Source organism: Salvia miltiorrhiza, chromosome 5, assembly GCF_028751815.1.
Source record: "Salvia miltiorrhiza cultivar Shanhuang (shh) chromosome 5, IMPLAD_Smil_shh, whole genome shotgun sequence".
In the NCBI taxonomy this organism is placed as follows: Eukaryota; Viridiplantae; Streptophyta; class Magnoliopsida; order Lamiales; family Lamiaceae; genus Salvia; species Salvia miltiorrhiza.
Genome location: NC_080391.1, coordinates 2056399 through 2081013, shown reverse-complemented (window position 1 = coordinate 2081013; position 24615 = coordinate 2056399). Strand labels below are relative to the sequence as shown.

General features: G+C 35.5%; 1 protein-coding gene across 1 annotated transcript; it reads left to right on the top strand.

Annotated features, from left to right (window-relative positions):
- On the top strand, positions 1–23871 carry LOC130984992 (uncharacterized). The gene is given in 47 exon segments (XM_057907711.1): positions 1–278; positions 463–648; positions 1287–1376; positions 2132–2205; positions 2353–2508; positions 2707–2827; positions 3055–3110; positions 4310–4364; positions 4442–4498; positions 4592–4693; positions 6201–6281; positions 6390–6442; positions 7297–7366; positions 8398–8461; positions 9305–9453; positions 9563–9690; positions 10355–10412; positions 10596–10693; positions 11143–11227; positions 11360–11425; positions 11919–11978; positions 12800–12886; positions 12969–13155; positions 14233–14276; positions 14349–14480; positions 14644–14772; positions 14859–14911; positions 14990–15038; positions 16085–16143; positions 16819–16958; positions 17047–17207; positions 18427–18555; positions 18630–18715; positions 18809–18924; positions 19011–19123; positions 19278–19401; positions 19564–19691; positions 19989–20015; positions 20017–20176; positions 20266–20413; positions 21342–21430; positions 21433–21580; positions 21582–21669; positions 22186–22325; positions 22417–22535; positions 22614–22815; positions 23399–23871. Coding segments are annotated over 47 exon segments (4863 nt in total). The 5' UTR covers positions 1–170; the 3' UTR covers positions 23487–23871.
- Positions 23872–24615: the final 744 nt, after the last annotated feature.

Sequence of the window (24615 nt, the reverse complement as noted above, 5' to 3'; positions counted from 1 at the left end):
AGGTCATGCGGAGGGCACGTGCAGACCCTTTGTTGGAAGAGCAGCAGAAGCAGATGCAGATCTGCGTTCTCACTTCTCAGTTACAAACCGACGCCAAAATTCTGATTGGAAATTGAATTTGATACATAGATAGAGGAAGAAGCAGCTTCCGGAATCAGCCCTAGGATAGGATGGCGGCTTTCATGACGGTTTTAGAGTCCGATCTCAGGGCTCTTTCGGCCGAGGCTCGCCGCCGCTATCCCGCCATCAAGGACGCCGCTGAGCATGCAATCTTGAAGGTCTTCCCTCGCTCAATTACTCTCTTCTTCATTTCGCAGCTGAATCTTCTACGCAATTGCCGAAACTAGCCGGCGAAGCTTCTAGTTGATAGTTATTTTAGCTGCGGAGCTCGCTGCTGGGGTTTAGTTCTAATTTAAGGCCTTTTTGATGTGTTAATTCACTATTGTTTATTTCGGATTTCAGCTTCGATCGCTGGCGAGCCCCAGTGAGATTGCGCACAATGAGGACATTTTGAGGATATTCGTGATGGCTTGCGAAGTTAGGAATGCTAAGCTAAGTGTGATCGGATTGTCATGCCTGCAGAAGCTTATTTCGCACGGCGCCATTGCCCCCTCTGCTTTGAAAGAAATTCTTTCCACTCTCAAGGACGTAAGTTGGGAATTCTATGTGGTTTTCATTAGTATTTGTTTTATGTGTTGGATTAGCTCAAGTCAACTTCACTCAATGCTTAGTAGGAACTATGAAGGAGAATCCTATTAAATGTTGTTAAGTACATATGCCTTCTGTTTGTTTATGGCCTTTGGGTTAATTTGGTGCAAGGGAACAAATGCCATTTCTTAGTGATTGATGTGGCTTAAGATCATCTCTAGCGAAGTTGAGGAGTCCATTCACGAAGTACGCTGAGCACCAATCCTGCAATGTGCGTCTCCAAAAACATGTAGTTTAAGGACCTCTTTGTTAGTGATAGTCTCAGAAGCTGGAGTTTTTTCTTTTGAACTTAGACTTTTGTATGCATAGAGAGGATAGAGACTGCACAGACATCTTGTCACCCTACTGTTTTTGTCCAGACACTGTGTCTGCCTTGCACCTTATGCTCACTTGAACTCTCTGGCAACTACTGTGTGAAGCTGCTTTTTTTTTTTACAAATTTTCTTTGGTTTCTTTTGACTAGTCGTATCAATTGGCTCTTGTGGTAGCTTCAATAAGCTAAATATTAATTTGTACCACGAGTTTTGCAATACATACATTCAAATCTCACTCACATAAAATCATTTTCCTCTTTCCAGCACGGTGAGATGGCAGATGAGAGCATTCAACTTAAGACCCTGCAGACTATTCTCATAATATTTCAGTCTCGTCTACTTCCTGATGATGAGGTGAAACTTAATTCATCATCCTTTATCACTTTTTTACGTTCCATGTCAATTTTGTTTGGTATAGTCTGATGATTAATATAGATTAAGCATATTGCAGAAGATCATGATGTAATATCCATGGGGTAAAATCTTTTTGTGATGAAATTGAGTTGAAATGACTGTTGACTTGTCAAACGTTAGTGATGAATCCATCTTTTAAGAATATACAAATTACCTGCTCATAACATACCAGTATTCCGATTGGAAGTATTATGTACATGGGCTTTCTTTTCTGTAAAATCTGCACATGATATTTTTTTACCAGATCATACACTGCTCAACAAAATAATAATTTATAAGAACAAATATAAAGAATTAGTGATAAAATTACATAATCACAAGTATAAAAAGGTAAGGAATTTTTTTAAAAAAGGTAAGGAAATATAATTACTTATGATATTGTAGTCAATAGTCACTTGAAGTACTATATAATTCCAAGGATATATATAGGGTTGGGGTCCAGTGAGAATTACACATGAACAAATCCATGAACCCAACATTAATAAATCATTGTAACTCATGAACAGCGACATTAGTTGAATGCGTTGTTCATGTGTTACATTGATGTGTTCATATCGGGTTCATGCATTTCATTGATTTACTCGTATATTCTCATTTTCTCATGAAAGATATCCATTCTCATATATATATCTTCCTTAGTATTCTGGACATGTCTGATTTAGGTACATTATGTTTTAACTTTCCTGTATTGGCAGGAGAACATGTCTCATGCTCTTGGTATTTGTCTCCGCCTCCTCGAAAACAATAGGTCTTCTGACAGTGTGAGGAAGTAAGTAACTACTAGAATATTTTTATGCATGTGAAGAATTCTCTTTGCTTGTGCTGTCCTCCATCATTGTTTTCTTATCCTATGAACTTGCTATTGCGACTCATTATGAGGCGTCACATTTATTTATTTTTTGGGAATCTTATCCAGTACGGCTGCAGCAACATTCAGACAAGCAGTAGCGCTGATATTTGATCATGTGGTTTCCGCAGAGTCTCTGCCTGCAGGCAGATTTGGTTCTGGAGGATATGTTTCTCGAACAAATTCTGTGACAAGTGATGTCAATCGCAATATAAAGCGTCTAGAGTATGAGTTCATTCTTTTCGTTGTCAGCTATTACCATAAAATGTCTTATCTTGTCAAACAATATTTTATAGTGGTCACTGGCAATGAGTTTATGGTTTTTTAATTTTCTTTTATGAATCTTTTTTGGGTGTATTATGCCTACATGTATATGTTCGCTAGAATGCTATTGTTCATGGTCTATTTATTATGTACAAACAGGTCGCTGGAATTAGAAGTTATTTCTGGAGGCCCGTCATTAAAGAGACACACCCTTACAAAACCTGGGAAGCTTGGGCTTTGCTTACTGGAGGACTTGACGACTCTTGCTGCAGGTGGATCTGTATGTGCTAGATTTGTAAAAATATACATCCTTCATGAATTCTAAAAGTTGATTTACTTCAAACTCAACCATAATATCTTTCCTTTTTTGGTTTGTCTTTCCCCTTTTTGTCCCTTTTCTTTGTGATATTTTTTGGGTGGCGAAGTGTCGGTGGTGGTCCGACAAAATTCATGTTGTCAGCCAAAAATCCATTTTTTGTCTTTATCCTTTTGTTTCTTTATTTTCAGGCTATTTGGTTACGTGCTGGTTCCATTCAGCGGTCATTTGCACTGGACTTGCTTGAGTAAGAAGTTTATGATTGCTGTCCATATTTATATGTTGAATTTGTGTGAGCTTATTGGACTACATCCAGCTGTTTCTACAAGAACATATGTAGGTTCAAGGCAGGATATTACCTTACATTTATTGACTTGACAGTTTGAATTGGCTTTACTTGTTATAGAAGTAGACATGTTTATTATGGATAAAAGTTAGATCTGCAAAATGTCTCATCACTTCTATTTGGTTCATCAGAACCTGCAATAACAAGGAAAGTTAATGAAACTTTATGCTTGTTTGATATAATCATCATTAGCCCAATTTCCACATTGATCGAGTGAGATCTTCTTGAAAGCTGGAGCCTGGAGGTTGATGTTTTCTTAGTACTATCCTAAAACATAAGTATTTCATAGACCAGCACCAGGGAAAATTGTTTCTTCACCATTTACGTTAAAACCGTTATTATAAATGCATTTCTAGGAAAATCTTATAGCTCATGCTATTGATGTGTTTTTAAGTGCGTTTCTTTCTTTCCAGGCCCTACTAAGAAATTTATGGATAGCCAGGCCTTAATAAGAATTTATGTTTTAACTGGAGTAAGATGTTGATACGACAGTAAAATGGTCATATGAAAAATGTAGATGTTTAAAATGCTTAGGTATAGTGTTGTTCTGTTGGATGAGATATTATTTATTGCTTCCTTACGACGTTTGCATCTACAAGAATCAGGACCCTTGGTGGTTATAGCAATTAATTAATTGATTTAAAAAGCGGAGATAGATGATAGTGGAATGAACACTAGGAAGGTGCGACATTAATGCATTATTTTGGGGTCAGTATGGTAGCTTGAAAGAATTTTTAGCCTTGGATTTCCCTAATAAATGGAAAAGCGGTAGCTGTATATGAAAGGTTAAAACAGAGTTAATTATATTCTAGTAATGTGTATGACTACGGTACATAGAAAGTTTTGGCAAAGCAAGGTATCATTGGGCAGATAGAGGCCGACCTGATGTTATTTATGTTTTTTACTTTTCGATTTTCAGCTTGTGATGTAAATTGCACATACGGGCTTCATTTTTGTGATATTAATAGTGTGATTACGTTGTTTAGCAATTTGTAATTGAAATTTGGTCAAGTGACTATCTTAAATGGTGCTTCCAGTTTCTGAAGGGAAGTTTGAATGATTTTAAATTTGTAATCACCCTCTCTTGATGGCATTTTCAGGTTCATATTATCTAATTATGTGGTGCTCTTCAGGACCTTGATTCCATTTGAGCAGGTAGTAATGCTAGGGTGTAGGGCTGAAATTTTGAGTACCAATTATGTGCTTGTCTAATAGATACTTCAAACTAACAGGTTCTACGCCGCCAAATATGCTCACTTCTCATGACTTCACTTCGTACCAACTCTGAGGTGGTTTCTTAGTTGATAAATATGTTTTATGAATTAGTTTATTATTGAAAGGCTGTCTTATATATATTCACTTCTAAATTCGGATGCTATCAGATTGAGGGTGAAGTAGGAGAGCCTTACTTTCGCCGCCTGGTCTTGCGGTGTGTAGCCCATATTATCAGACTTTATAGTTCATCACTCACTACTGAATCTGAGGTAGTAAATTTATTCTCTTTTTCATTGCACAGTTTGTTATTAGCTATTCTTATATAGCTGTCATTTAGTTGTTTGAATGGCGTTGGAGTTGATCTCCTGCCCACTGGTTTTAAACTCTTTACTTTTTCCTAATAATGTCTTGCTTCTTATCTCAGAAGACAAAATTTACGTATTGCATGATCTTCTGACTGTTGAAAAATGCTCAGACCATTAACGAAAAAGTTGGCAATGACAAGAATATACATTAAATGTGAATAACTGAGGGAGAGAAGAACAACAAATATGACAATAAGGAAATAGAAGAGGGAGAAGTTAAGAAGGACAAAGTAGAGACAGGAATTTGTAGAGGCGTATAGCTGGAAAGCTCACGTCATCAACACACCAAGCAACCTCAACTATGATCTTTATCAAATACTTTCTCAGACTCTTCACAATTCTCTGGGACTCGACACTAACTTCAGTGGACGATAGACAATGACTTTTTAACTAGCTAGATTATGTTCATGTCATCTCTTACCAAATAGAAGGTATCGGTCTAAAAAGAATAATAGCCTTGTTTTGGTCGACTTTGAGTCAATGTTGGCATCTGACACCTTGTGCAACCATTGTTCAAGAGATCATGGTTCTTTGGGAGCTATTCTTCTGTGAATGAGTTTGTAACAGCCAAAAGGCAAGATCCTGAATATTGGAAGCACTGAAGAAAACAAATACTATCGCACCATAACTGGACCTTCAATTTTATGTAAGAATGCTGCCCCCTAATTTATAACTAGGACCTTTATTTTTTTTTTCGATGTGGCAAATGACCTCACACAAGATTAGAATACTTGGAAGTCATTGTGCTGATGAGATATTGATAGTGTTACATTGAATAAAAGCAATTATCAGAATTTGGTGGACATGACTGCAACCAAACAGTAGAATCTGAAAAGCATTAGTGTTTAGATAATTAAATATCAAGACATTGTATAGTGAGAGTCTTAAGTGTTATATCCAGTAAGACATGTAGAGATGATCGACTACATCTCATTTAGTAAATACAGAAGAAAGGAGGGGAAAATCTGAATTGTGCTTGCAAAGTACATTTGTCTGAAGTATTAACTCCACAGGATGAAGTTGGAGCTGCAAAACTTGGGGACTGGGGGAGGGAGAGTTGCATATCTGAAGTGAGCTTATTGTGGGATGCTTATGCCAATGATGGCAAGTTTCTGAAACATAGGTTACTTCAAATATCATATAATCTAGTACTAAAAGATCCACTTTCTCCGCTAAAATTAAATATGAGTACAGAAGTAATTAACCTTCATTGCTCGACGTTCTGACCACTTTAAATATGTATAATGACTATATGAATCTATATAAGTTTCATTTGCCCATCAAGGTTTCCTGTAGAGAAGTCAAGCATCTTGCTCCAATAAAGAATCTGTACTAATAACATTGCTTTACATACTTAACCCCATCAGTGCTTGTAAATTTCCCTATCTATATAATCCTTTTGCTTGATCAGGTGTTTCTCAGTATGTTAGTGCGAGTTATTGCTCTTGATCTGCCGCTATGGCATCGGATTCTTGTGCTTGAAGTTTTGAGGGTAATCCCTATCAATCAAATGACTTACCCAGCTGAAGATTGCTTGATTCGTTTTTTCTTTTGTTATTATTTTGATCTTATGATTATGCATCTTAAAATTTAATGACAGAGTTTCTGTGTGGAAGCACGCACCCTGCGTATTCTTTTTCAGAATTTTGACCTGTAAGTACATAATGGTTGGTTAATGATTTAGTCTTTGAATTATTTTGGGTCTATCCACGATTGTTGGTTGATATCTCATCGAACTTTGGTTAATATGTTGATTAGGTTGTAGTGCATTATAATGACAATTCCCCCACAGTCTTTTATCCTCACATTTGTCTGTCTTATGCGGGAATCAGCGTGAAGATCATAACCATTTCTTTCTACATTGCTCCTTCTCACTCACACTTCTGTTAGAGTGCTAAAAGATTTAGGGACTGGGTTTGCCATTGTCGGTCAATGATTTAGGATGGCATGAATTTTAAAAGAGGCAAAGTCTTATGGGAGTCATTGTTCCAGCCCTTCGTTGGTCATTGTGGCTAGAAAGAAATAGTGGAAGCTTCAAGGATAAAGAAGAATATTTAGAAAACGTGTAGGATAGACTAAAGTTTAGAGTTGCTTGGTGGGCAACAAATCACAAAAATTTCAAGGTCTTTTTCATGCTGGATATTGCTAGAAATTGGTATTGTAGTTAGGTTGATTTCACCTTTGGGGATCTCTCATCCCATAATACCTACGTTTTGATAAATTTGTTTCTTATGAAAAATAAATAGATAAAATAAAAAGAAAAGTGGAACATAGTGATTGTTGGAAAAATTTGCAGTGATTAAAAAAGAAAGTTTTGAGATTCGTAGTAGCTTTACAGTTCTTGACCAACTTAGGATGAAATTTAGGATTGGGTTTGTTTTGACATTTCTTCATAGTTTAAAATCTCATTTTAGTGCTCTTATTATGAAAAATATGAAAGCGGTCTATATACTTCAATTTGTTAGTTTCTGTTTCTTTTATATTAATGGTTTACATGTGTGTTGCAGGCATCCAAATAACTCAAATATTGTTGAGGGTATGGTAAAAGCTCTTGCTCGGGTTGTTGCCACTGTACAGGTATACAGTCTACTTTTTTCAGTAAATTTATATTTTCTCTTGCTAGATTGAGTTCAATACCCCGATTTACCTTTTTTCTGGTTAACTCAATGAGCCTATTTTTTATAACAAAAGCTATAAGAAAACAAGCTACAGGTTCTACAAAGGGATGAGAAATCCCCAAAAACTTAACGAAAGATACAAGGCCAATCTCTAGCTACATTTAACACCAAAAGCCCTAGAGCCTTTGTGATATGAGGCCAACCTACCCCACACTTCCTTTAAAGATTCATCTTTTTCCTCGAAGTTTTTCATATTTCTTACTAACCAAAATGACCAACATAGGGCCAGAAATGTTGATCCCCAGTAACACTTTGCCCTTATTTACAAATCAAACTTGCAAGATTAGACTAAAATAAATAATTGACTGAAGGTGGCAGAATACATTGTGTGCCTAATTCATTTAGTACTCTGCTATAATCTGAATGAGAAAGAGCAATGCAGAAAGACATGATTCAGGTCTTCAACTGATTCTTGCATAGATGCACCAGTTTGAGGATAGAAGAATGTGTGGCAAATGTCTTAGTAATGCATCATATTTATCATAAACCCAATGAGGGCTGTTGAATAGATCTTGAGAAATCTTGTTCAGGAGCTTGAGTTCATTTTTAAGCTTGGGTTTGACTAGCCTATATTCGAAGGTTATGGATTGAGCTTGATATTATGGCTCTGTAGTAGTAGGAAGGGCCGAGTGTAAGCGAAGGTTGAGTCAGACTCTTTCAGCCTTCTCTATAAATGCTTAACGACATGCCAAGACGTCAATAAATATACTTAATTGAGAATCTATTATTAAAAGTGAATGTCTCAATCATCCTTTAATTAACAAACTTTGTAAATTAGGTACTCACTATTTTCTTTTGAAAATGAATTAATATCACTATGCTCTTGGTTTATTTTAGTTTCTCTGTTGCGCTGCTTTCATTTTTTATTCTTATTATCCAGGAAATTATATGGAATTTTTTTTACTGTTAACTTTGTGTTCAATCTCTTAGTACCTAGAAACTGGCGAGGAGAGCCTTGCAGCTGTCGCTGGGATGTTTAGCAGTAAGGCTAAAGGTAATATTTGTTTGTAAACCCCTCAATGAACAGCAAATTGTAACATGTAGGCTGAGACTTAAGGGAAGGAATTTGAAGCAACTATGCTGAAATGCAAGCTTTTTTGCATTTGCTTTAATGTTTATGTATGTAGTCTGATTGCATTGCATACATACTGATGTATCAGCCTAATTTAAATGTTTTCAACTTCTAACATCAAATAAGTTTTCAACTTTTTCTGGCGTTTCTAATAAATCTAAAATATTGTTTCGTAATTCATGTGTAATTGCATCTTGAAAATAATAGTGATGATTAGAGAAGCAGATTTCGGTTATTGAATTGAATCATCATCTGGAATCTGTGTTTGCTATCTGTGATACGAATCTATTCACTCTGTTGTTATATCTCCTTGGCATGCTGCACATTTTGCTTTAGTTTGTACACTGGATAATGAACAAACTGCACTTGATCCTTGTTATAGAATGTTAGTGTAGATATGTTTCCTTATTTAGTTTTGTAGCCCTAACCCTAGTTATCTCTCTATATATATGTAGGAGCTCTCATATTGTAAGTAACACTAAATAATATGCTACTACACTTTCTCTCCAAACTATGTTCTATCATTCTTCTTTACTAATAATGCATACTGAATTGTCAGTTTCTAATTTTTGATTCAGAGAAGTTCAAATAATTGGGGTGATAGAGATCTGTTTGAGTTATGTTTCTTCAAAATTGTGATTTTGCTCTTCAAAAGATTGAATCTGTTAGTTTATATTTCCTGGCCTAACCTAATAGCTTGTAGTTATTAGCATATTAATTGTGAATGCAGTGTCTGTTGACATGTTGAGCATTTTATTGTGTCAGGTATTGAGTGGAGCTTAGATACTGAAGCATCAAATGCTACTGTCTTGGTTGCTAGTGAAGCACATGCCATCACTTTGGCTATTGAGGGTCTGCTGGGAGTTGTTTTTGCTGTTGCCACTTTGACAGATGAGGCAGTGGATGATGGTGAGGTGAGATGTAGGTTTTTTTTTTAGTGTGCAGTTCTCTCAGTTCCTTTTCCTTTATCTTACACAAATCTTTACGTCGTTCTTGTTTGCTTCTTTATCTTGGAGCTATCAGCTTGAGTCTCCCAAGTGTGATACTGATCCACCTGCAAGCTGTACTGGGATAACTGCCAGGCTGTGTGTGTCAATGGTTGATTCGATGTGGTTAACCATTCTAGATGCTCTTTCCCTCATTTTGATGAAGTAGGTTGGGAGTATTTCCTTTAGTCATATTGTATGTACAAAGTATAAATTAAGGTCGATAATATACATGATGTTTGGTCTATTTACAAAAAGGTACCCCTCTATGTCTTAATTACATAACCACCTCTAGTTAATGGACACCATTAATGCCTTATGAATGGGATTAGGGAAGACTCGGGATTGTTGTTTGGAGTACAGACCGGTGGGAATGAGGAGGCTTGTGGAGCTTGAAGGTGGGTGAATTAGGGCGGTAATCTTGAAAGGAAGGAGAGCTAGGGGAGGGAGGGTTGGTATAATTTTCCCAAGACATTGTATCCTTCTGATTATGGTGTAATAGTTCTGTTTCCATTGGTATAATATTAGAATATAGTAATCTGTTCTTTTAATACGTTCATACTTTTATCTATCTTGTTTCGAATTTTTTATAAAGAAGTGAAATATATTGGAAAGTAAACTTCTTTTTTTGTTTCTTTCTGCTGGAGCAACAATTTTCAACACTGCAGGCTCAGGACATGGAATTTGTAGGATTGATACAAATAGTGATGGTGGTTTATGTAATTTTGAAACTTAGGAGGGGTACTTCTCTGAATAGACCATGCTTCAGGGGAAATTTTTGTAATTTACCCCTGATTTCGTTAGCTTCTTATGTCTGTTATTGTCTCAGGTCACAGGGAGAGGCCATCATATTGGAAATATTGAAAGGTTATCAAGCGTTTACTCAGGTAGTTATGTTCATAACAAGAGGTTTTCAGCCATTTGTGGAAATGTATTTTGTCAATGTTGAAGAAACTTGCGTTGTATGATAATGTATTAAAAGTCTCTGTGACGTGGTTTTCAGTGGTAACCAGAATACTACACACGATGCCATCTGATCTAATGCTGAATGTGACTAATTTTTCTTACAGGCATGTGGAGTTCTTCGTGCTGTAGAGCCTTTAAATTCTTTTCTTGCGTCACTTTGCAAGTTTACAATTTATATTCCTGGTGAAGCTGAAAAGAGGAGGTACGTTCATTGAGAAGCTAGGATGATTTTGTGCTGGTTGTTATTTTGGAATACTGGATCCCTCTGCAGAGCATCTTGGTTGGATGAATCTGAAATTTGTTATGCTGATTTAATTGGTTGCTGAATCTGAAATGTGCTATGCTGATTTAATTAGTCCTTGATGGATGTTCTAGCATTTGTTGGTTTAGTTTGGGTTTAATTGGGCTTAAGTTCATTATTTATCACCATGTTATTGAATTCCTTGACTTTCATGGAAGTTCTACATTAATGCTATCAAACTTCAGATGTTTTAGATTCATCTTTACCAAGTCGTGAACTATGATATAGGAACCTCAGTTTAGGCATTTTCTCAGGAAGCATTCTATATTGCAAGTAGTGGATCCACCTCGAAAACTTTTTTGTTTGAAGTATATAGATGACCAAGTAACCATTTAATGTCTTATGTGCAGTATATTACTCTCACCTAGTTCAAAACGGACTGAACAATTGGTTGATCAGAGGGAAGGCATTATTCTGACTCCAAAAAATGTGCAGGTATTTTGTGGTTGGTTTAATTTGTTATTTCACTTGTAGATCAATTCTATTACTCCGTTTTCCCAAAACTGCATTCATCCTTCTTGTTTGCTATCCGATTCATGGTTGTGCTGTCAAATATTCACATTACAGGCTTTGAGGACTCTCTTCAACATTGCTCACAGATTGCAGAATGTATTGGGTCCTTCTTGGGTTTTGGTATGTTAATTTTGTTAAACAATGCGGAAACTAATAATTCTTAAGGGTGCGTTCTCTTTGGTTGTAAATTTATCATGGGAAAATGAGGGATAAACAAAATTTCACCCTTTAAATCCTTCCAATCTTTTTCCTCATTTCCTACTTGACCCTTACTCATTCCTCATTTTCACTACAAAGGATGTATAATATTATCCCTTCAAAAATGGTGTGATAATATTATCCTTCATTTGTAGTGAAAATGAGGAATAAGTAAGGATCAAGTAGGAAATGATGGAAAAGAAAGGAAGGATTTAAAGGGTGAAATTTTAGTTATCACTCATTTTCCCATGATAATTTTACAACCAAAGAGAACGCACCCTAAAAGGATAAACTATTCTAGGAAATAAGATAAAAGCCTATACAAATTCTACCATATATACAATCCTAACAATATTATTCATCAATATATAAGTTTATTAAATCTCACATTCTAATATTTGTTTTCATTTTGAAGGTTTTGGAGACTCTATCTGCTCTTGACCGTGCAATTCATTCTCCACATGCAACAACACAGGTAATATTCAAAATCATCTTGTGTATCAGATTCTAGTTTCAAGTTTCCAGTACTGTACTGTGTAAAGGTTTCCTGGATTTTTTGTAGTCACTTTCATTTTTCCGTGACTGATGCTTTGTATTATCACTGATTTTCTAATCAGTTCCTTTGCTCTATCGACAAACCCGGGTGAAGATTCAATTTGCAAATACTGTTTACCTTTCAGTCTAAAGTGGACCGGACATAAATTTATCCCTCCGCTTTAGCGTTTTCTTTTTTCATACCAACATAGCCCATTTTTTTTAACTATTGCTCTTTCTTTCTGAAAACAAAAGCTAGGTCGCATTCCCCTTAATATGATATTGTTGAAGTGTTCATTTATATTTTGTATATCTGTCAGATTTAATTTCTAACATAGAAGTGCTCCCCATTTGGTCTATGGAACATCTGGATATATTACTCCTGATTTGATGAATCCCTACCTTCTAAGTTCAGAACTAGTTGCCCACCAACCATTGCGGTAATAAGTTAAAAACTTGATTTAGCATTATTGAGAGCTGTTGCTACAGTTTGTCTTTGCTCCATCTAGGGCTTGGCTGAATTTTTATGATCTAGAATTATCTGTCCCTAAGCATCTAAAAATAATTTATATTCAGAAACTGTGTCTACCTATTAAATATTATATCTATGAGTCATCAATGTATTTGATTTTAATCAGGGGAGATTTTCAGAATCCAATCCAGCTGCTATAGTATTGTTGTTTAAGTAATTCTATTGAAGCCTATCAAGTCCTCATTGCTGGTGGTGAGCATTGAAATCTAATTTGGAACTTGTAACTCTAGGAGGTATCTGCAACTGTCCCAAAGCTAACTAGAGATTCATCTGGGCATCATAGTGATTTTAGTATTCTCTCTTCACTAAATTCTCAGGCAAGCTCCCTAATTTATCTACTTTTCTCATGTAGTTTTTAGATACATTATACTAATCATGCACATATTTGGCTTAACATAGCTTTTTGAGAGCTCAGCGCTGATGCACATATCGGCTGTTCAATCGCTTCTTTCTGCTCTCCGCCAGTTGTCGTGTCAATGTATGGATGCAACTTTGAGTAGCAATGGGCAGCCATCGAATCAGAAAATTGGAAGCATCAATTTTTCTGTGGACAGAATACTATCTGTTCTCACCAATAATCTGCACAGTATGTTCTTAACCAGTTGTAGATGTGATGTGGTTTCCCTGTTACTGATCGTATATATAGATGCAAACAAACTAAGCTGCATTACCTAAGATGTAGCTTTGGTGGTGTTAACTCTCTACTAAAAGTCATTGTGTCCTTACTGCTTACTTTTGTTTTGATTCTATACCTAGTTGTAATGGATGACAGTATATTTTGTTTTCATGGTTTGCATTGTGCTTCTGATGCTCAGGATGGATGACTTTTGTATTACCTGAGTTTGATTTGTTTTCTGATCTTAAAGGCTTTGGGCCTCATGTGAGATCTTAGTTTGTAAATGCCTTTCTAAAGTGTCATTGTGTCTTCCTTAGATGCTTCCACTAAAAAGACTGTTAGTTGAATGGGCTTCGGTTGAGGACAATGTACATACACAGATTTGTACAATTCTAAGAAGTTACAGAAGTTGAAAGGCATATTTGAAGTTGGTTCTTTTGTGTTTAGAGGTGTTCCTAATTTATGTACCCCTCTCTAGAAATTATGTTGATTAGTTAATACTGATATTATTGTAAAGCTACTAGCAGTATTACAAGATAACCATCCACTATATGCCATTGTAATGACCAGATGCTGTATCTTGTGCTTTTTATTGCATACTAAATTCATGTAGTATGTATTGAAAAAGTTTGGTTTTTGCATGTTAAAATTCTTCGAATTGCATTCTTCTTCAGTGACTAGATCCAGCTTTGCAAAATGCACAATAACATGGTTGAGATCAATCAAATTGTTGCATAGCTGATAGATGACATGCTCAATAACTTGGTCTTTGAGCTGTTTGTTTTATAAGCTAAATATAAAATAAAATCATATTTATTCTATATAAGCGATAAAGTTGGAAATTGATGTATCTGCTAAAGAATCTTAAGCTAGAATTAAAAAATAGTTGATGATTGCTTATATTTGAGTTTCGAGCCTATATTGAACATGGAAAATTCTGTAGCCTATTCTCAGATTGGCTCTTTGGAAACCGTCCTTAGATTTAGCTTCTGAGATTCTTACAATTATTGCCCACCTGAGTTATTGTCAATTCCGTGCTTATAACAGGGGTCGAACCATTATGGGATGATGTAGTTGGTCATTTTCTTGAGGTAATCTAAATACCAGTCTTTAAGACACATGTTCATTTGCATCTGTTCTGACAACTACAAGATGCTTTACAGCTTGCTGACAGTCCCAACCCACAACTGCAATCCATTGCCCTTGATGCATTGGATAAGTCCATATGTGCTGTTTTAGGTTCTGACCATTTATTGGGGAATGCTTCATCTAAATCAGCGGATGCATCAAATGATGTAAGATTTTTTTCTTGACCTGAGTCATTATTCGTTTGTGGGTTTTTATGTTTTCTGTTTTTTGTTATTCTTCTTTCCTTTTGCTGTGGGCGGGCAGGGCGCAGTTACTTCAGTTTTTATGGTAGTAATTAACATATATTATCTCTGATAAATGATGTGAAAGCTTATTGAGCAATCAAGGTTGAGGTTGCTGGAATGTTCTGTCATCTCTCCATTGAAAGATCTTTATTCTTCATCCCACAGTCTAGATCTTCGTGTTGGATCTTTGAAAATTCTTCTGCATGTTTTAGAGGTAATAATCATCATTCATCCATTTGATAAAGCTTTCCCACACACTTGGTTGCTTTGCATTCATGGTCTGACTGATCCACTTATCAGAGGCATGGCGAGAAGTTGCGCTACAGTTGGCCGAATATTCTTGAAATGTTAAGGTGCTTATTTGCATTGATATTTATCATGCTTTCTAGTCATTTTAACAACTGAGTACCTTTGTTCCGTCCTATTTCCAGGTCTATAGCTAATGCATCAGAGAAGGATCTCATTGCACTTGGATTCCAGGTGAGAGAAACAAATCTGAATCCCCCCTTTTCTTGAGGTGTGCACTTGTTGTATCTTGGACCAGTATTCCAGCAAATATGAGAACTAATGTGCACTTTGGGCACATACATCCAATTATTCATTCGATACTACAATTAATACCTAACTGTCCGCAGACAGTCTAGAATCCTGTTTTGACATTTTATATACTTCTCATGAAATAGCAAACTTGCCTTGGAAATATATCTAATGTTTGCTCCATTTCTTATGCTGTGATAGTTTGATTTTGACCTCGTTATTTTATCAAGTAGAAGGATGATAAATTTTATGTACATGTAACATTCAAAACACAGAAGATAATGCTATATAAATAATTTAAAAAAATAATGATAGATTCTAAATATGGCCATATAATAATAAAAAATGCAAATCCTGAATCAATGTGGTATAAGAATTATGTTCATTGGATAGCTAATAAGTGATAAGCAACAACTGATTTTCTAAAATAAGCTAATCGCAAAACAGAATAATTCCCTCCTGAAAGCACCATTAAAGCAACACTTTCTCTCGTCCTGTCGAGTAATCAATACTCCCTCCATCCATGAAAAATTTGTCACAATTTATTTTTCGGTCCGTCCACCAAAAATTTGCCCCTTCCATTTATAGTAGTAGGGTCCACACAACTTCACTCACATTTAAAGCAGAACGCTTACTCCGCTTACAAATCCACTCACATTTTATTAAAACTTGTGCCGTCCACATTGTGGCAATTTTTTTGTGGATGGAGGGAGTATTTTATTTTCTGTTTCGTTTACAGAATCATTTAATTGACGTTGATAATGATTTCTGATACATGTGCATTCAAGGATTCATCTGATTTTCTTGATCAGCCCTGGCCTGATCAAGATTGCATTTTAGCTGATATCATTATATAAATTTAGCATTTTCTTCTCCTTTGGAGTTGAAATGAATTTCTTGTACTCTTAACTTGTGATGTTAACCTAGATGACCGCGCTTTTTGCACAATCTTGTCTTTAGTTTTTACTAACAAGATTCCTTCATTGTAGAGCCTTCGTGTCATAATGAATGATGGGTTGCCGACCATACCTGCTAATTGCCTCCATGAGTAAGAGCTTTTCGTTTTTTTTTTAGAATTTTGGCATTTGATGGTTATTGTTGTCCTAATACCATATTTGTAATCTTTTCTGTAAGATGGTAGGAGGTGGATGTAGTGAACAAGTTTGCCTCTTATTTGCATTTCTTTCTTCACATGTTTCAGAGTCAACGGACATCATAGTTACTTCCGATGCTGTATTATTCCAATTAGTAAAAATAATGAAATTTGATTTTTTGTTTCTTCTTAAAATTTGATTTTTGGTTAGTTATAATAATTTGTTTAGGATCATCGTCCTTTTTCTTGTTGGATAATTTCTTGGAGACTTCCGATTGTGCTAACTTTTCTCTTTATTTTTGTCTTTTGCCAATTTCCTGCAACAATGGCATTTGTCCTTTTATAAAGAAATGGTCCATCCTTGAAAAAGTGTTTGATAGGAAGTGTGGAGTCGTAGATGGTGAAAATGGATTTGGAAGTTGGCTGGCATCTTTCCTTTCTCCCCAACTTGGACAGTTGTGATTCTGTTATTTGTATCCATTTTTCTGCTTTCCAGGCTGGTAGAAGATCTCTTAGAACTTTACAAAAGCTTTTCCACACAGCTAGTTTGCAATACTATTACTTTACTAAACATCACCTCTTTACTTGTTTTATTTGTGCCATAATTCATTGTCGTTCTGTAATCTGCAGATGTATTGATGTAGCTGGGGCATACAGTGCTCAGAAGACCGAGTTAAATATAAGTCTGACAGCTATAGGTTTATTGTGGACGGCTACTGACTTTATTGTTAAAGGGCTTGTGCATTGGACTCGAGAAGAATCTGGGACAGGTTCACTTTTGTCGTAGAAATTATAACTCAAGATATGATGGTTATTGTATTTTTGAGATTTATCTGAAATACTATGGCTTGCTTTCAGTTGCAGATCCAGAAAATCATGAGGAGAAAGCAGAGCCAATCCTTGATTCTCATGAGGAAGTAAATGATGTCACAAACTACTCAAATACTGTTGAACGTGACAAGTTGCTATTTTCTGTTTTCTCTTTACTTCATAAACTGGGGGCTGATGAGAGACCAGAGGTAATCAGATTTTCAGTAATAGCAAAACAGATAGTCGATTTCCCTATTTACTTTGAAAAGATCTAGAACACGTTTTCCACAAATCAAAAGTACCTTTTGTCCAATTGATATGTATCCTTTGTTTTTCAATTTCATGAATAGTATGTTATGTTCTGGTAAATGCTATCATTAGAAATTGGAGTATAATGCTTGTAGAATAGGTTCTCCAAGATGAATGAGGTGGGCATCTTGTCCCTTTGATGTCCTTCTGCCTTTTCTGCTTACTTTTAAAGATAAAAATATTTTTTGTATAACAAGAAGTCATTTGCTTAGTCAGCAAACTGCTACTTTAATTCTTTGTAAAGGAACATGATATAGTTATGTTCGTTCTTCCAAAGTACATCCTCATATTACATGTACGCATATCCTAGCTCTAGTAACGTGTGACTTTTATTTGTAAATGCTCTTATATGCCTATGTCAATGTGGAAGATGTGGGATAATCTTGAATTTCTCATTAATTAAGTTAATACTTATATGAAATATATACGAGATACTCTACCTATGATCTGTCTCTGAATGGATTTAGTAGTCATTCCTAAGATAAGCAGACTGTTTACTCCAAGGGTCAAGACAATCTCTTTGCTTTTCTTTGTGTTGTTCTTATACCTGTGCCGGTGGTTTGGGAAACTTTCAACTGCAATGATTAAACTGATACTCATGCATTCACATATATCCGCAAAGTAAAAGATTCAGAGTTCCCATACAATTAATCTTCCTATGTGAGAAAAGACCTCAGTAAACTTTCCTAAAGCAGACTGATTTGCTGCAAGGATCAGAAAATTTGTTTTCTCTTCTTTGTTATGCTTTGCTCGTGCAGTCTTTCCCTTCTTCTTCTTAATACTGGATCTCTTTATCTCACCATATGTCTATTATCAACTTTGTAGTGTCTATTAATTATATATTATAGAATTTTCCGTTTTTATCCGAACATTAAAGAGTCTAGAATGATCATCTATGTGCCCTAATTGATAAATTAGAGGGTGTGAGTGTTTAGGGTCTTTGGATCTCTTTTCTTGCATATAATTTTATTCAAATTAGTCTGCAAACTGCATGGCCATTTACAAATGAGGTTTGGTGTTGCTGTTGGATGTTCATACATTCACCTCTCTCCTAATCTGTGACTGGTCATACGACTACTAGATGTTATGTTCTGAGCTAGAACTGAAATTTCTTTTTAGGTTAGAAACTCAGCAATAAGGATGCTTTTTCAAACTCTGGGAAGTCATGGGCAGAAGCTTTCAAGAAGCATGTGGGAAGATTGTCTTTGGAGCTATGTCTTCCCTACATTGGAACATGCATCTCATTTGGTAATTTCAAAGTCTCTTGGAATTAGACAAAATCTTCCTTTTCTTTCACTGACTGAGGAATACTCTTTTTTAAGGCTGCAACCTCGTCAAAAGATGAATGGCAAGGTAAAGAACTTGGAACTCGCAAAGGCAAAGCAGTTCATATGCTTATACATCACAGGTATTATGATCTTCTGGTTGCTATTCAATAATGTTTTTTTTTTGCAGTTCTCTACAGTAATAAAATCTACTATCTTTATGGATAAATTTGCAGTCGGAATACTGCTCAGAAACAATGGGATGAGACACTTGCACTGGTGCTGGGTGGAGTTGCCCGGATTTTACGATCCTTTTTTCCATTTCTTAGAAGTTTAAAAAACTTTGAATCCGGTGCATATAAACTTGATCCCATTGCACTATACATAATTTAACATTTTAAGAATTAAAAAGTATTTAAGATTTATTTTGAATTTCAGGATGGGAATCTCTGCTTGTATTTGTCAAGAATAGCATTTTGAATGGTAGTAAAGAAGTTGCCCTTGCAGCGATTAATTGCTTACAGTCCACTGTAGTTTCTCATTCTCCTAAGGTAACGAGCTACTTTTTTCTTGTTTGAGCAGCCAGCTTGTTGCAGTATAATGTGTAGATTGAAATTCCCCATGATGACCTGTGATTGAAAAATTCATTGTTTCTACCCTTGCAAATGTGGTATCTTATCAATATTTTCCATCTTTTTCAATCAGGGAAATGTTCCCACAACATACATTATGTCAGTACTCGATATCTATGAGGCTGTTCTTCAAGAATCATCAAACAGTAATGATCATGTTGCAGGAAAGGTGAAGCAGGAGATCTTGCATGGTCTTGGTATGAAATCGGTACCTCATTTTAATTCATTTTTCTTTGATTGACAGAAGTTGTCATATGGTTGCTGTGTTTCCGTTATATCCTATTGGCTTCTGTGAAGATACAGGAGGATGTTTTATGTCGTACTAAGACAAATTATTTTGCAATGCTCCTATTTGGCAGGTGAACTATATTCACTAGCGCAGGGGATGTTCAACAATGAAATGTATAGCCAGTTGATATTGGTTGTTGATTCAGCGATGAAAGAAGCCAAAATAAACAGCAATGCCAATAACTTTGAAGCAGATTATGTAAATACATCTTTTTATAACTACTTGCTTGGCAACCTTTCCTATTCTTGTTTGCATGCACGGGAATATCATGATTTACCATTTTAATAGAAGTGTTTATTGTAATTGTCTTGGCAAGTCCCTTTCAATTCTTCCAAAGATCACTAGATGCATCTTCTTTGGAAATTCATTTGAATTTCAGGGTAGAATTTTGACTTGGTTAAACACAAGTGCTGGTGATGGAAATATTGATGGGAACATTCTACAAAACCCAGAATTCATTAAGTGTCATGATATGCTCATTTCTTCATCCTACAGGGTCATGTACCACCAGTGCAACGGAACCATACTTGAAATCTTACCTCTAATAACCCCAGCAGCGCACCTTAGTTCGATGTGGAATCTCCTTCTCATGAATTTGTTGCATCATCTCCCAGCAGCCAATCCCTTGTTAGATGAAATTGAAGATGATCCAAATCGAATCAGTAATACTAATCATATTGCGGGTAAGATCTGCTACATACCCAGATTGTCTAGTTTTCAAAATTTGATGTGATCTATAAAATGGACTTGATCCTAATGTGCATTTTTACAGTCCAAAAACAAGGAGATGGGTTGATCTCGAATAACGCATATTCTTTATTTACGGAGAAGCTTGTACCTGTCCTAGTTGATATCTTTGTGCAAGCTCCAGTAAAAGAAAAGTATAACATTTTCCCCAATGTAATCCAAAGTCTGGGAAGGTGAGACTTTACTTTAAGTTGGTTATTCACCAACTTTCCGAAAATTTATTTAGTGAAATAATATATTGCTGGAGGTTTATGAATTTTGGTCAGGGTTTATATTATTACATGTATAGCATACCATGTAGTATAAAATAACATCCGTTGAATGCTAAAAACTTTCCACTAATTTGGTTCGAGTGGATGCTTTTGAAAAATAATATACACTTTTAAGTGCACATAACTTTGATTATCAAACAGCTCAACTTAATGGTGTCTATATGTCATATATTCGGTGTTCCATCCTTTCTTTTATAAATAAATTTAAAAAACTTATGCTAATTTTGTTTTATCTCACTGCACAACTTTGGCATTGAGCTTTAAATAGTTATCATGATAAATCAAGAATCTTGGATTTAGTGGGCCTGGACGAGAGGTGAATGCCTTCACTATTGAAGATTTTTGGCCATTTGTTTTCTCGTTTGTAGAAATGGCCTGATTGATGTATCAGTTCATAGGGTTTCGATCTCACATTCTTGCCTCCATCATAATTTTAGAGCCTGCGACCTCCATAAGAATTTTTATTCATTTATTTTATTTCTTTGGCAGTTTGTGCATAATTCAAACTGATAATGGGAATTATATGTTATCTGTTATTGTATTCCTGAGGGAATCTTTTTGTTATGTTCGGGTTTGGTCTAAACCGGACATTAGCTAAGTCGTTTGGATCAAAATGTAATAGATAAATCCACTATCCTAGTTATCCTTGGACGTTCCCTGGGAATAAGGCTTTCTTCTGTAGACTTCACAACAGTGATTGATAGAAAAAGCCAAGTCTTTTAATTCTAGCTGGCGCTCTTTTTCAATTAGTTTCTGGCACATTTTGCATGGTAATTCTGATTGCTGTCTGCCCTATCATTTAAGATTATTTTTCTACCGGTCTTTCTAGGTGTATGACAACGAGAAGGGATGATCCTGATGGCACACTTTGGAGATTAGCTGTTGATGGCTTTCACCGCATTCTTATTGATGATGTCAGGAATGCGAAACCCTGTTATGGAAAACACATTTAACAATTACAAAGTCTTCAAGGACACATGTTTGGAAAGAAGTGGCCGATGTGTATGAGCTGTTCTTAGTGGGGCACTGTGGACGTGCCTTACCTTCAAGCAGACACTCAGCACCAGCTCACCAGTACTGACGAGTCTGTTGAGATGAACATCTTGGACATTCTGGGTGATAAGATTCTTGTGTCGGATGCTGATTTGCCTCCTGATGTAATTTCCGCCTCCCTAAGACTTAATTCAAATTTTCCGATTGGATGTGCTTTATATATCTGTAGTGTCTTTACATGAATATTATTAGACCTGTATCCAAAGTCGATTATTGATAACTTTTATGTGAATGGCATTTTTCTTATGGCATAAACTAAATTGTAAGCTGTCATGACTCATGCCTCTGTACTTGGAGCTTGTTCACTCATATTTAACTGCCTTTGCCTTCTCTGATATTGCTGTCCAATGAAAGCATCCATGTCAGCTTGTTCTATGCCTGGCTAGCTCATTAAATCTCTTTAGTGTGGTTTAGCGTTTATTTTCCGGTTTCTTATTGCCTTCGATTGCAATTGAGTCCGGAAGTAGACTCCTTCAGGTCTAACACAGTAATAGCCTACAAAAGTTAGTTCTAATTTACATCATTAGTACCTGGAGGTCTTATTCCTTCTCTTATTCCATTTAGCTAAGATTTTTCTATAATTTTATATGGTAATGCATGACAAGATGCTTTATCCACAGATATTGCAAAGACTAATTTCCACCCTTGATCGATGTGCCTCTCGCACTTGTTCCTTGCCTCTCGAAACTGTTGAGCTTATGCCTGCTCACTGCAGCAGATTCTCTTTGAGGTGCTTGCAGAAGATCTTTTCCTTGAGCAGGTAAATTGAAATCCTTTTGTAACTTTAAAAGTGCCATGTTTGATGAATGATATTTGTGTCCAATAACTCGCCCAAATGCTCTTATTTGCAGCTATGAAACAGGTGATTGGAATTTGGCAAGATCTGAAGTTAGCAAAATTTCAATCTCTACACTAGTTTCCAGATGTGACTACATATTAAGGAAATTTTTGACAGATGAAAATGACTTGGGTTTGTATCGAATAACTTATTTGTCTATGCTTTCTGCTTGAACTGAATGTTGTTTAAATCGCTGCATTCCATGCGCAGGTGAGTCTTCCTTGCCATCAGCAAGAGTAGAAGAAGTCATTTTTGTACTTAAAGAGCTAGCCCGTCTTAGAATTCATTCGGAAACGGCATCATCTCTTCCTTTGCATCATCGCTTAAAGGAGGGTGTATCTGAGGACAGTTTCCAAAGACGTTCACATTTGCTAGTTCTGTTCCCATCATTTTGTGAACTTGTTATATCAAGGTAAGATCATGATTTTGGCTATCCCTGTGTAGTTTGCAACTTCTCCGACATGGTAAAATATTGTTTCCTGGCATGTCACTAGGAAATATGTACCTTTGCAAATTGGCACCAAATTTCAGATTGATATTTTGTGTGCGCTGCTAATTATTTCAGTTAATGAAGCATTTAGGTTTTACTAGTACTTTCGTTTGCTGCTTTAAAGAATTATTATATGCATCTCACTAGAATCAATTTTTCCAATTTTTTCTTGCCTATCAATCCCATTGTCACTTCATGGGCAGCTGGTAAATGAGTTTAGAAGTTAAAGTAGTGAGAAGATCATTTACATTTGTATGATTATAAATTTATAATTGTGAAACGAAGAGTTTGTAATTTGTAGCCAGACCCTAGGGGAACTGGTCTCGGTGAAGAAGAGGAAAAGCCAGCATTAATGATGGATACCTATGAATGTTCTTTTAAGATGTTTTTGTGCTTCAAATAGACTGCTAGTTAACAAGAACTGTCATCTTCTTCTTCTTCTTGTTCATATGCATTTATGTACATTTGATGTTTCCTGAAGACGTGGTGGCTTCTCTTTTGACAGGGAATCGAGGGTCAGGGAGCTCGTACAAGTACTACTTCGACTTATTACAGAAGAACTGGGCTTGCAGAATATTAAATTAAACAATTAACAGTCAGGTTTGATTGATTAGCAAACATACAGTATCGATATGTTGATGAGTCGCGCGTGCAAGCTCTTTTCAAATGGTTTGTAGATGAGGAATTTTGGAATCAAATATGTATAGTGAGAGAGGAATGCTATATTTCCTCCTGCTCTATGTTATGTTGAAGCTAGCTAGCATAGGGGTTTCTCAGAGGCTTGTTGATCGATCATACAACATTTTTATGCCCTTTTGGTTTCGTAATTTTTTTCTTCTTTCATTTGAATAGCTCTCGATTTGTGTTTTTTTTTTTTTTTTTGGCGAGATATATATGCATTGTAAGGTAATGATTGATGAGCTTTCAGCCTGTTTTTATACATTTTGTATTTATGAATGAAATACATTTTGTATTTTATAGTGTTGGAACAGTGAATTTATCTTTCCGCATTCTGTATTTTGTATTTATTAATGATATACACTCGTTTAGTTTGAGTGATAAAATGTAATTGATAAAATAATTTTAATATTTATTTAACCACTAGCAGCTGCGGATACTACTTTCAAATTTTATTAGACTTTCAAATTTTATTTATTTTATTAGATAAGCGAATAATGACCGTTAATCTCAATTCCCTCTCAAATTCATTCCGATCATGTTTTTGTCGCAGAATATATATTTTCTCCGTCTATCAAGAGTATGATGTAGTTTATGGCATAAATGTTAATAAATAATTACAAAATATATACAAAGTAAATAAAAGAACCCGCCAAAATTAGTTAGATGGATTTTTTTTTATAAATATTGAATGTGAATGAGGTCGAAAATATAAAAAGATATGTATCAAAAGAAAATTATCATATACTATGAAACGGATCAAATTTATAAAAAAGTATCATATTTTTCGTGGACATTATTTCACATAGTTTCCCAAATAATAAATGAGGTGGGGCTAATATTTGCGTAACAAATTATAGGAAAATTGCAAATTTTAATCGAGTGTTGGAGAAGCTAATTAGGGAGTTGGTTAATTTTGTGCTTCACATGCATACGAGAGGAGCCCCTGCACAAGTGGAATCTCTTCTCTTCTTCATCTGCATTTTAATTAATACTATATATATATAACATATGTAATGAATATTTGTTTTTTAAAAGAATCAA